The sequence below is a fragment of the Capricornis sumatraensis genome, chromosome 7, assembly GCF_032405125.1.
Source record: "Capricornis sumatraensis isolate serow.1 chromosome 7, serow.2, whole genome shotgun sequence".
NCBI lineage: Eukaryota > Metazoa > Chordata > Mammalia > Artiodactyla > Bovidae > Capricornis > Capricornis sumatraensis.
This window is the reverse complement of record NC_091075.1, coordinates 46,650,560-46,662,203: the sequence shown is the minus strand read 5'-3', so window position 1 is coordinate 46,662,203 and position 11,644 is coordinate 46,650,560. Positions and strand designations below refer to the sequence as shown.

Below are 11,644 nucleotides of genomic sequence, written 5' to 3'. Positions count from 1 at the left end.
TGACTACTGGAAAAACCATAGCTTTGATTAGACAGATCTTTGTTGGCAAAGTAATGTCTCTGCTTTTGAATATGCTATCTAGGTTGGTCATAACTTTCCTTCCAAGGAGTAAGCGTCTTTTAATTTCATGGGTGCAATCACCATCTACAGTGATTTTGGAGCACAAAAAAATAAAGTCTGACACTGTTTCCACTGTTTCCCCATCTATTTCCCATGAAGTGATGGGACCAGATGCCATGATCTTCGTTTTCCGAACGTTCAGTTTTAACCCAACTTTTTCACTCTCCTCTTTCACTTTCATTAAGAGGCTCTTTAGTTCTTCTTCACTTTCTGCCATAAGGGTGGTCATCTGCATATCTGAGGTTATTGATATTTCTCCCGGCAATCTTGATTCCAGCTTGTGTTTCATCCAGCCTGGCATTTCTCACAATGTACTCTGCATAGAAGTTAAATAAGCAGGGTGACAATATACAGCCTTGACGTACTCCTTTTCCTATTTGGAACCAGTCTGTTGTTCCATGTCCAGTTCTAACTGTTGCTTCCTAACCTGCGTACAGGTTTCTCAGGAGGCAGATCAGGTAGTCTGGTATTCCCATCTCTTTCAGAATTTTCCACAGTTTATTGTGATCCACACAGTCAAAGGCTTTGGCACAGTCAATAAAGCAGAAATAGATGTTTTTCTGGAACTCTCTTGCTTTTTCAATGATCCAGCAGATGTTGGCAATTTGATCTCTGGTTCCTCTGCCTTTTCTAAAACCAGCTTGAACATCTGGAAGTTCATGGTTCACATACTGTTGAAGCCTGGCTTGGAGAATTTTGAGCATTACTTTACTAGCATATGAGATGAGTGCAATTTTGTGGCAGTTTGAGCATTTTTTGGCATTGCCTTTCTTTGGGATTGGAATGAAAACTGACCTTTTCCAGTCCTGTGGCCACTGCTGAGTTTTCCAAATTTGCTGGCATATTGAGTGCAGCACTTTCACAGCACCATCTTTTATTTATTTATTTGCTACAATGGTGCTGAAATCCTTTTTAAAATATAAATTTATTTATTTTAATTGGAGGCCAATGCAGGCATGAAATTAAAAGACGCTTACTCCTTGGAAGGAAAGTTATGACCAACCGGAATCATGGATTCCGGTCCCATCACTTCATGGCAGATAGATGGGGAAACAGTGGAAACAGTGGCTGACTTTATTTTTCTGGGCTCCAAAATCACTGCAGATGGTGATTGCAGCAATGAAATTAAAAGACATTTACTCCTTGGAAGGAAAGTTATGACCAACCTACATAGCATATTCAAAAGCAGAGACATTACTTTGTCAACAAAGGTCTGTCTAGTCAAGGCTATGGTTTTTCCAGTGGTCACATATGGATGCGAGAGTTGGACTGTGACAAAAGCTGAGCGCTGAAGAATTGATGCTTTTGAACTGTGGTGTTGGAGAAGACTCTTGAGAGTCCCTTGGACTGCAAGGAGATCCAACCAGTCCATTCTAAAGGAGATTAGTCCTGGGTGTTCATTGGAAGGACTGATGCTAAGGCTGAAACTCCAATACTTTGGCCATCTCATGAGAAGGTTGACTCATTGGAAAAGACCCTGATGCTGGGAGGAATTGGGGGCAGGAGGAGAAGGGGACGACAGAGGATGAGATGGCTGGATGGCATCACTTACTCGATGGACATGAGTCTGAGTGAACTCCGGGAGTTGGTGATGGACAGGGAGGCCTGGAGTGCTGCGATTCGTGGGGTCGCAAAGAGTCGGACACGACTGAGTAACTGAATTGAACTGAATTGAATTACTTCACAATATTGTATTGGTTTTGCCATACACTGACATGAATCCGCTACAGGTGAACATGTGTACCCCATCCTGAACCCCCCTCCCACCTCCCCTCCCATCCCATCCCTCTGGGTCATCCCAGGGCACCAGCCCTGAGCACCCTGTATTATGCATTGGACCTGGACTGGCGATCCGTTTCACATATGATAATATACATGTTTCAATGCCATTCTCCCAAATCATCCCACCCTCACCCTCTCCCTCAGAGTCCAAAAGACTGTTCTACACATTTGTGTCTCTTTTGCTGCCTCGCATACAGGGTTATCGTTACCATCTTTCTAAATTCCTTATATATGCGTTATTATACTGTCTTTCTGGCTTACTTCACTCAGCTTTCATCACAGTCCAACTCTCACATCCATACACTTATTTCACACATATAATAGGCTCCAGTTTCATCCACCTCATTAGAACTGATTCAGATATATTCTTTTTAATGGCTGAGTAATACTCCATTCTGTATATGTGCCACAGCTTTCTTTTCCATTCATCTGCTGATGGACATCTAAGTTGCTTCCATGTCCTGGCCATTATAAACAGTGCTGTGATGAACACTGGGGTACACGTGTCTCTTTCAGTTCTGGTTTCCTCAGTATGTATGCGCAGCAGTGGGTTTGCTGGGTCATATGGCAGTTCCGTTTCCAGTTTTTTAAGGAATCTCCACACTGTTCTCCATAGTGGGTGTATTAGTTTCCATTCCCACCAACAGTGTAAGAGGGTTGCCTTTTGTCAACGTGCTCTCCAGCATTTATTGCTTGTAGACTTTTGGATTGCAGCCATTCTGACTGGCATGAAATGGTACCTCATTGTAGTTTTGATTTGCATTTCTCTTGAGGATCTTTTCATGTGTTTGTTAGCCATCTGTATGTCTTCTTTGGAGAAAGGTCTGTTTAGCTCTTTGGCCCATTTTTTGATTGGGTCGTTTATTTTTCTGGAATTGAGCTGCAGGAGTTGCTTGTATATTTTCGAGATTAATTCTTTGTCAGTTGCTTCATTTGCTATTATTTTCTCCCATTCCAAAGGCTGTCTTTTCACCTTGCTTACAGTTTCCTTTGTTGTGCAGAAGCTTTTAATTTTAATTAGGTCCCATTTATTTATTTTTCCTTTTATTTCCAGTATTCTGAGAGATGGATCATAGAGGATCCTGCTGTGATTTATGTCGGAGAGTGTTTTGCTTATGTTCTCCTCTAGGAGTTTTATAGTTTCTGGTCTTACGCTTAGATCTTTAATCCATTTTGAGTTTATTTTTGTGTATGGTGTTAGAAAATGTTCTAGTTTCATTCTTTTACAAGTGGTTGACCAGTTTTCCCAGCACCACTTGTTAAAGAGATTGTTTTTTCTCCATTGTATATTCCTGCCTCCTTTGTCAAAGATAGCACCATCTTTTAGGATCTGAAATAGCTCAACTGGAATTCCATCACCTCCACTAGCCTTGTTCATAGTGATGCTTCCTAAGGCCCACTTGACTTTGCATTCCAGGATGTCTGGCTCTAGGTGAGTGATCACACCATCGTGATTATGTGGGTCATGAAGATCTTTTTTGTATAGTTCTTCTGTGTATTTTTGCTACCTCTTCTTAATATTTTCTGCTTCTGTCAGGTCCACACCATTTCTGTCCTTTATTGTGCCCATCTTTACATGAAGAGTGCCCTTGGTATCTTTTTTTTTTTTTTAAGAGATCTCTAGTCTTTCCCACTCTATCGTTTTCCTCTATTTCTTTGCACTGATCAATGAGGAAGTCTTTCTTATCTCTCCCTGCTATTCTTTGAAACTCTGCATTGACAACAGTGGATGAGATGGTTGGATGGCATCAGCCACTCAATGGACATGAGTTTGAGTAAACTCTGGGAATTGGTGATGGACAGGGAGAACTGGTGTGCTGCAGTCCATGGGGTTGCAAAGAGTCGGACACAACTAAGCGACTGAACTGAACTGGTTCAAATTGGTATATCTTTCCTTTTCTCCTTTGCCTTTCACTTCTCTTCTTTTCATAGCTATTTGTAAGGCCTCCTCGGACAGCCATTTTGCTTTTTTGCATTTCTTTTTCTTGAGGATGGTCTTGATACCTGTCTCCTGTACAATGTCATGAACCTCAGTCCATAGTTCTTCAGGCACTCTGTCTATCAGATCTAGTTCTTTGAATCTGTTTCTCACTTCCACTGTATAACATAAGGGATTTGATTTAGGTCATATCTGAATGGTCTAGTGGTTTTCCATACTTTCTTCAACTTAAGTCGGAATTTGGCAATAAGGAGTTCACAATCTGAGCCACAGTCAGCTCCTGGTCTTGTTTTTGCTGACTGTATAGAGCTTCTCCATCTTTGGCTGCAAAGAATATAATCAATTTGATTTCAGTATTGACCATCTGGTGATGTCCATGTATAGAGTCTTCTCTTGTGTTATTGGAAGAGGGTGTTTGCTATGACCAGTGTGTTTTCTTTAAGCCTTTGCCCTGCTTCATTTTGTACTCCAAGGCCAAATTTGTCTGTTACTCCAGATAGTTCTTGACTTCCTACTTTTGCATTCCAGTCCCCTATAATGAAAAGGACATCTTTTTTGGGTGTTAGTTCTAGAAGGTCTTGTAGGTCTTCATATAACCATTCAACTTCAGCTTCTTGAGCATTACTGGTCAGGGCATAGACTTGGGTTACTGTGATATTGAATGGTTTGCCTTGGAAATGAACAGAGATCATTCTGCCATTTTTGAGACTGCATCCAAGTACTGCACTTCGGACTCTTCTGTTGACTATGGACCTACAAGACCTTCTAGAACTAAACACAATCATAAAAAAACTAACCAATCTGATCACATGGACCACAGCCTTGTCTAACTCAATGAAACTATGAGCCATGCCATGTAGGGCCACCCAAGATGGATGGGTCTTAGTGGAGAGTTCTGACAAAACATGGTTCACTGGAAAAGGGTATGGCAAACCACTTCAGTATTCTTGCCTTGAGAACCCCATGAACAGTATGAAAAGGCAAAAATATAGGACACTGAAAGATGAACTCTCCAGGTTGGTAGGTGCCCAATATGCTACTGGAGATCAGTAAACTAACTCCAGAAAGAATGAAGAGATGGAACCAAGGCAAAAACAACACCCAGGTGTGGATGTGACAGGTCATGGACGTAATGTCCGATGCTGTAAAGAGCAATATTGCATAGGAATGTTAGGTCCCAGAATCAAGGCAAATTGGAAGCAGTCAAATAGGAGATGGCAAGAATGAACACTGACATTTTAAAAATCAGCTAACTAAAATGGACAAGAGGCGGGGATGGGGAGGGGGTCAAGCTGGTTTTAGAAAAGGCAGAGGAACCAGAGATCAAATTGCCAACATCCGCTGGATCATGGAAAAAGCAAGAGAGTTCCAGAAAAACATCTATTTCTGCTTTATTGGCTATGCCAAAGGCTTTGACTATGTGGATCACAATAAACTGTGGAAAATTCTGAAAGAGATGGGAATACCAGACCACCTGACCTGTCTCTTGAGAAACTTATATGCAGATCAGGAAGCAACAGTTAGAACTGGACACGGAATAACAGACTGGTTTCAAATAGGAAAAGGAGTACATCAAGGCTGTATATTGTCACCCTGCTTATTTAACTTCTATGCAGAGTACATCATGAGAAACGCTGGGCTGGAAGAAGCACAAGCTGGAATCAAGATTGCCGGGAGAAATATCAATAACCTCAGATATGCAGATGACACCACCCTTACGGCAGAAAGTGAAGAGGAGCTAAAAAGCCTCTTGATGAAAGTGAAAGAGGAGAGTGAAAAAGTTGGCTTAAAGCTCAACATTGAGAAAACGAAGATCATGGCATCTGGTCCCATCACTTCATGGGAACTAGATGGGGAAACAGTGGAAACAGTGTCAGACTTTATTTTTCTGGGCTCCAAAATCATTGCAGATGGTGATTGCAGCCATGAAATTAAAAGACGCTTACTCCTTGGAAGGAAAGTTATGACCAACCTACATAGCATATTCAAAAGCAGAGACATTACTTTGCCAACTAAGGTCTGTCTAGTCAAGGCTACGGTTTTTCCAGTGGTCATGTATGTATGTGTGAGAGTTGGACTGTGAAGAAAGCTGAGCGTCGAAGAATTGATGCTTTTGAACTGTGGTGTTGGAGAAGACTCTTGAGAGTCCCTTGGACTGCAAGGAGATCCAACCAGTCCATTCTGAAGGAGATCAGCCCTGGGATTTCTTTGGAAGGAATGATGCTAAAGCTGAAACGCCAGTACTTTGGCCACCTCATGCGAAGAGTTGACTCAATGGAAAAGACTCTGACGCTGGGAGGGATTGGGGGCAGGAGGAGAAGGGGACGACAGAGGATGAGATGGCTGGATGGCATCACTGACTCGATGGATGTGAGTCTGAGTGAACTCTGGGAGTTGGTGATGGACAGGGAGGCCTGCCGTGCTGCAATTCATGGGGTCCCAGTGAGTCGGACTCAACTGAGCGACCGAACTGAACTCAAATGGACTGGAATGGGTGAATTTAATTCAGATGACCATTGTATCTATCACTGTGGGCAAGAATCCCTTGGAAGCACATAATAGACATGCAGGAAAAAGTTACGCCTTTATTGCCAACTTTCCCTATTCCAGTAAAAACAACAATAGACTGCATATTGTCCTTTTCTTTTTCTTTTTAAAGACAAAATGTTAAATCAACTATACCCTGATACAATTTTTTTTTTTGAAGGCAAAACTGATTACGGTAAGTTTGACATTTTCTCACTTCAGTTTCCTCAAGGCAGCTGAGCTCAGCAGTTTCAAGTTCCAGACCTGGAGTTATAATTGGGTTCCAGTCCTAGCTCTGCCCCCCCTAATGCCAGGGTAATGGATAGAATCACCTACTCAGCATTAGACTTTCTCTTTTCTCAATTTCCAAAATCAGAAGGGCATGAACGACCCAAAGGCTCAACCCGCCTAGCACCCACCAAGAGGGCGGAAAGCGGTGGCAAGAGGAAGAAGCCAGGCACAGAGGAATAAGGGCGGGCCTGCGAGGCAGCGGGCAGGGCTGGAGTTCCCGCCTCCGCTGCGTGCGCGCGCACTACAGACGCACGCACGCATATCATACCGCGGAAGCGCGCGCGCAGGCCCAGCCCTCGTCGCCGCCGCCATTTTAGCTCCTGGTTCCGGCCGCACGGTGTAGGCTGTTGTAGCGGGAGGGGTGGGGGTCCTCCAGAGTTTAGAAGGTGCCCTCGACTGCGCGGATAGAGCCGCGAGGGTTTCTTTTTTTTCTTCCTTCATAACCGCCTGCTCGAAGAGTTCGAAAATGTCTAAGCGACACCGGTTGGACCTGGGGGAGGATTACCCCTCCGGCAAGAAGCGTGCGGGGACCGATGGGTAAGCCAGGCCGGGGGCGCGAGGCAAGGGCTCGGGCTTTGTTGGGGTCCCGGCGGCGGACGGGCCAGGCCGAGCGGACCCCGGGGCCCGACGCTTTGTTTCCCTTTCGGCTCGGGTCATTAGCGGCGGGGCGCGGGAGAGCGGTGCCACTCCCGGCGTTCGGCCCGGCAAGGGCGCGGGGGAGCTGAGTGGCGCGGCCGCCGCCCGGCCCAGTGGAGAGAGCGGAGAGGCCTGGCGTGGTCACTGGGGCGCCTCCTCCCCGGGCGCAGTCGAGCGAGAGTCACTTCGAGGGGAGCGGACGGGAGGGAACCGCGGACCTCGTGGTCTGGGCTCCCGGTAAGGCCTGGATCCGGAGGAGAGAGTGGGGGAGGGCGCGGCAGGAGTAGTCGCCTCCAAGGGCACTAGGTACTTCTCGGGCAGCGGGGTCTGGGAGACGGCCTTGGCGGGAGGCTGAGTGCCCAGCAAGGGGAGAAGCGGAGGCCGAAAAGTGAGAGAAGCGCGTGGATTCTGGTGTAGGCGGAGGTGGGGGAAGTTGAGTGAGGCGTGCAGACGAGGAGTTACCGGGGGATGGGAGAGTAGAGGGCCATCCGTGAGAAAAGAAAACTGTGGAATATACCTTTTGGGCAGCAGCTGGTGATTTGGGGCCGCTGAGTTTATACTTTGGCGGGAGAGCGCGTGCCTCGGTCCATTCAAACACTTCAAAGTAGGTACAAGGCAAACTTCCGCTCTATGCCCACGCTCCCGCCATCTCCTTTATTTCCTGCTTTGGCCGAAACAGTAGTTACAGGGTTATCCCTGGGATAGATATTAGAAGATAGTCTCTCTCTCTCTTTTTCCTGTGAGTTCTTGTTTTCTGTCCCTCTTCCCCGCCCTCATTCATAAGTAGCTTTTGAAACAAGAAGATCCTTTTCAAAAGTGTCTGGTACTTAAAACGGCAAAATGTCGCCCTTGGGGAGATTGCTTGGGAGTTGAAATACACAGGTGTTTTCCGATTTCTTTCTACTCGGCCTTTTCTTCAAGATGCAGAGAAATTTAACAATTGACTTTCGCAATTGCACGAAAATAAGTTATTGTTCAGTGTGTACTTTATTCCCTGATGTACAGAGATTTATTCGAATAATTCAGGCAAGAGACTTGAATGTCTGGATACCTTCAATACTTTGCATAATTTTGCATATTACTGCGTGTATACTTGTGCAGAATCGCTGTGTCAAGTCTGTATAACTTTTTTGAATTTCTCTTCACTCAGAGCCCTTCCTTTGGGTTGATTGAGGTGTTTGGGGAGTATAAGCCAAGGATAGAGTGTACTTTTTGATATCTTTTCATGTGTTGAATACGGAAAGTATAAGTATGTAAGATTTTAATCTTGTAAATTTTTTAGTTTGCAGCGTTTATGTCAGTTTTGTCGTTTCCGGCAGTGGACCCTCACCCCGCCCCCTCATAACACAGCAAAATTTTACAAACTCTTTAGACCTGGAAGTGACTTGAAAGAGAGTATAATTGTTCACACTCAAGGGATTCAAGGGATGAGGAATGGAGACCCAGAGTTGTTAAGGTGGCTTGTGCAACCTTTCAGTTTACAGCTGAATTTAGAACCTTGATCTTTTGATTTTCAGTTTGCTTCTTGCATTTTCCAATACAGCACACAGACTATAATTAGTTCAGAGTCATTACAGCCTATTTTAGTGACGTGTATATTGGGTTAATAAAGTAGGGAACACTTGCTTCTTTGTTCCTGTGAAGCAAAAGTAAGTTGCTTGTCATCTTAATCTCTCTCACAGAGTTGAAATTGGAAAACAATAAATGAATTCACTTACATTATGATGTATGTGCACCATTCAAGTGCTTGGGATTAGTGGTCCCATGATAGGGACATGGATTTGCGCCCTTTTTCTTGTAAATCTGGCATCTTTAGTAAAAATATGAACTTTTCAGGTCTTTGATGGTGAACTTATGATTCTCCTGGGTATTATAAATGATATCTACCTGTAGATGAAGGAGAGTTCATCTTTGAAATCAAACTCAAGTTGTGAGATGTTTTGGTGGGGCATTTGTATAGTAATTACTATGTCACCTGAATGTCATTTCTCATAGAACTTCATCTAGCAGTGAGTTTACAGTGTTTATAAGTGCTTGGGATTCCCACCCCCACCCCATTTAATAATTTTAAAAGTTACGTTTGTTGACTATCAGGCAGCCTTGCAGTTTTTTTTAAGCCCTGCTAGAGTTAACAGGTGGTTTTACCTGGGAGAGTAGGCCTGTCGGTCATGTGAACTCCACTGCCAAACATGGATGTCCCATTTTCCCCATTCCTGAGAAGTGAAGGTAATTTCAGTGAGAGATTATACCTCAGATTCATGCTCCTAAACTGTATTTGGCTTTGTATACTCTTGGTATATTTTAGTTTTGGAGTCAGGTAGAGATGTTGAAGGTTTCTGTTAAATATTGACTTCCTTTTTTCCATTATTCACAATATTTTCTGTGTAAAATTGTTAACTAAGTGGCAATGGCACCCCACTCCAGTACTCTTGCCTGGAGAATCCCATGGACAGAGGAGCCTGGTAGGCTGCAGTCCATGAGGTTGCAAAGAGTGGGACACAACTGAGCGACTTCCCTTTCTGTTTTCACTTTCACCCGTTGGAGAAGGAAATGGCAACCAACTCCAGTGTTCTTGTTCTGGGCCGGGGGAGCCTGGTGGGCTGCCGTCTATGGGGTCGCACAGAGTCGGACATGACTGAAGCGACTTAGCAGCAGCAGGGACTTTTTCATCTTAATATTTGTTCCTGTTATTACTGCCTGATAAGTTTTTTCTGTTAAAAATGTGAGGCAAATATAGTGATAAAATAATATGTAGAGTTCCCAGAATATTTTAGGTACTATATGTGTATGTATATATATATTTTTTTTTTTTCACTTAAGTTTTGTGATGTAGGTGAGGTTAAGTAACTTGCCCCAGGGAACACAAGAAATGTCCATTCATAAAAATGTAAAAGGCAAAAAATTCTCAGATGCCTTCATCCCCTTAATCTCTTGATGAAAATTTGTTTTACTTATGTCTCTGCATATTTATTCACAGGTATGAACTATAATATTTGATAGCAGTAAGATCTTTTGCTTTTTTTTTTATTTTATTGGGAGATAACTTGCTTTACAATATTGTGCTAGTTTCTGTCATACATCAACATGAATCAGCCACAGGTATACTTATGTCCCCCCACCTTGAACCTCGCTCCCATCTCCTGCCCCATCCCACCCATCTAGGTCGTCACAGAGCAGTGGGTTGTGTTCTTTGTGTCACAGCAAATACCTACTGGCTGGCTATTTTACACAGGGTAATATATATGTTTTCATGCTGCTCTCAATTAATCCCAACTTCTCCCTCCCACACTGTATCTATAAGTCTGATTTCTATGTCTGCTTCTCCATTGCTGCCTTTTAATATGTATTATTTAGGCTTTAATTTTTTTTTTAAATTCACCCAGAAATGTGTCATAAGCTGTGGAATAGATGTACATTATTCTTTTCATTGGCTGCATAGTATTCTACTTGTAAAGGAGTATCTTAATTTATTTAACCAGTTTCCTGTTCACTGATTTTTTGGGTAGTTTTCCAACCTTAGAAGTAAAAAGTGTGATGAACATCCTTATCTGTATTTAGTAATGTATTTTCAAAGTCCGATATATCCTTGGAAAGTGAGAATGCCAGATTAAGAGCAGTGCTTAGTTAAAATACTTGGATAAACAGGTTACATCTTTAGAGTGTTTGTTATTCCATGTAGAATTTTAACCTGGTATTTTAAATTAAAAAATATGATAACCGGTGTTATATTGGACATTTATTATGTTCCAGGCACTATTTTAAGCACATTATTTATATTAACTCATTTAATCCTTGCATTACCCCATGAGATTTTTATCGATGAGGAAAGAAATAACTGGTTATATATATAGTTAGCTTAAGTGCTGAGGTTGAGGATTAAGCTGATATAGAATACTGAACCCTATGCTCAACAACTGTGTCCTGTTGTCTCTTCCTGTCAGTATTGTGGCTAAGTGATTATAGTGCACTGCTTTAATAATTGGTTTTTTAAGCATTAGACCTCAATTAGTAAATCTTCTAAATAACAAACTCCTTTATAGTAAAAGTACCTGTTTTTAAAAAGGAAACATGCATATATACCATATCCTACATATATTTATGAAGCAGTGGGAGTTTGAGCCCTCCTTAACTGGCCCCTTTATCTTCCCTGTCCTGTTGAAGGTAGAGAGTTAGAATCATAGGCAGCATTTCAAAGTGATTGAATTTGCTTTCTTGTTTTAATCTAAGAGACTCTTAATACTATTCACTTTGCAAATTAGTACACTGAGGCTTATACCTTTCCAGTGGATATGCAACTGTGATCTCGGTGCTCCTTTTACAGGTACATCAGGGTTAAACCCCAGTATGTGG

General features: G+C 42.9%; 1 protein-coding gene across 1 annotated transcript in view; it reads left to right on the top strand.

Moving 5' to 3' along the window:
* Positions 1-6,982: 6,982 nt before the first annotated feature.
* Positions 6,983-11,644, top strand: part of DHX15 (DEAH-box helicase 15) — a 55,829-nt gene continuing 51,167 nt past the window's right edge. Inside the window, exon 1 of the mRNA XM_068975735.1 lies at positions 6,983-7,195. Coding sequence (XP_068831836.1) covers positions 7,125-7,195 — 71 coding nt within the window. The 5' untranslated portion in view covers positions 6,983-7,124. The remainder of the gene's footprint in view (positions 7,196-11,644) is intronic.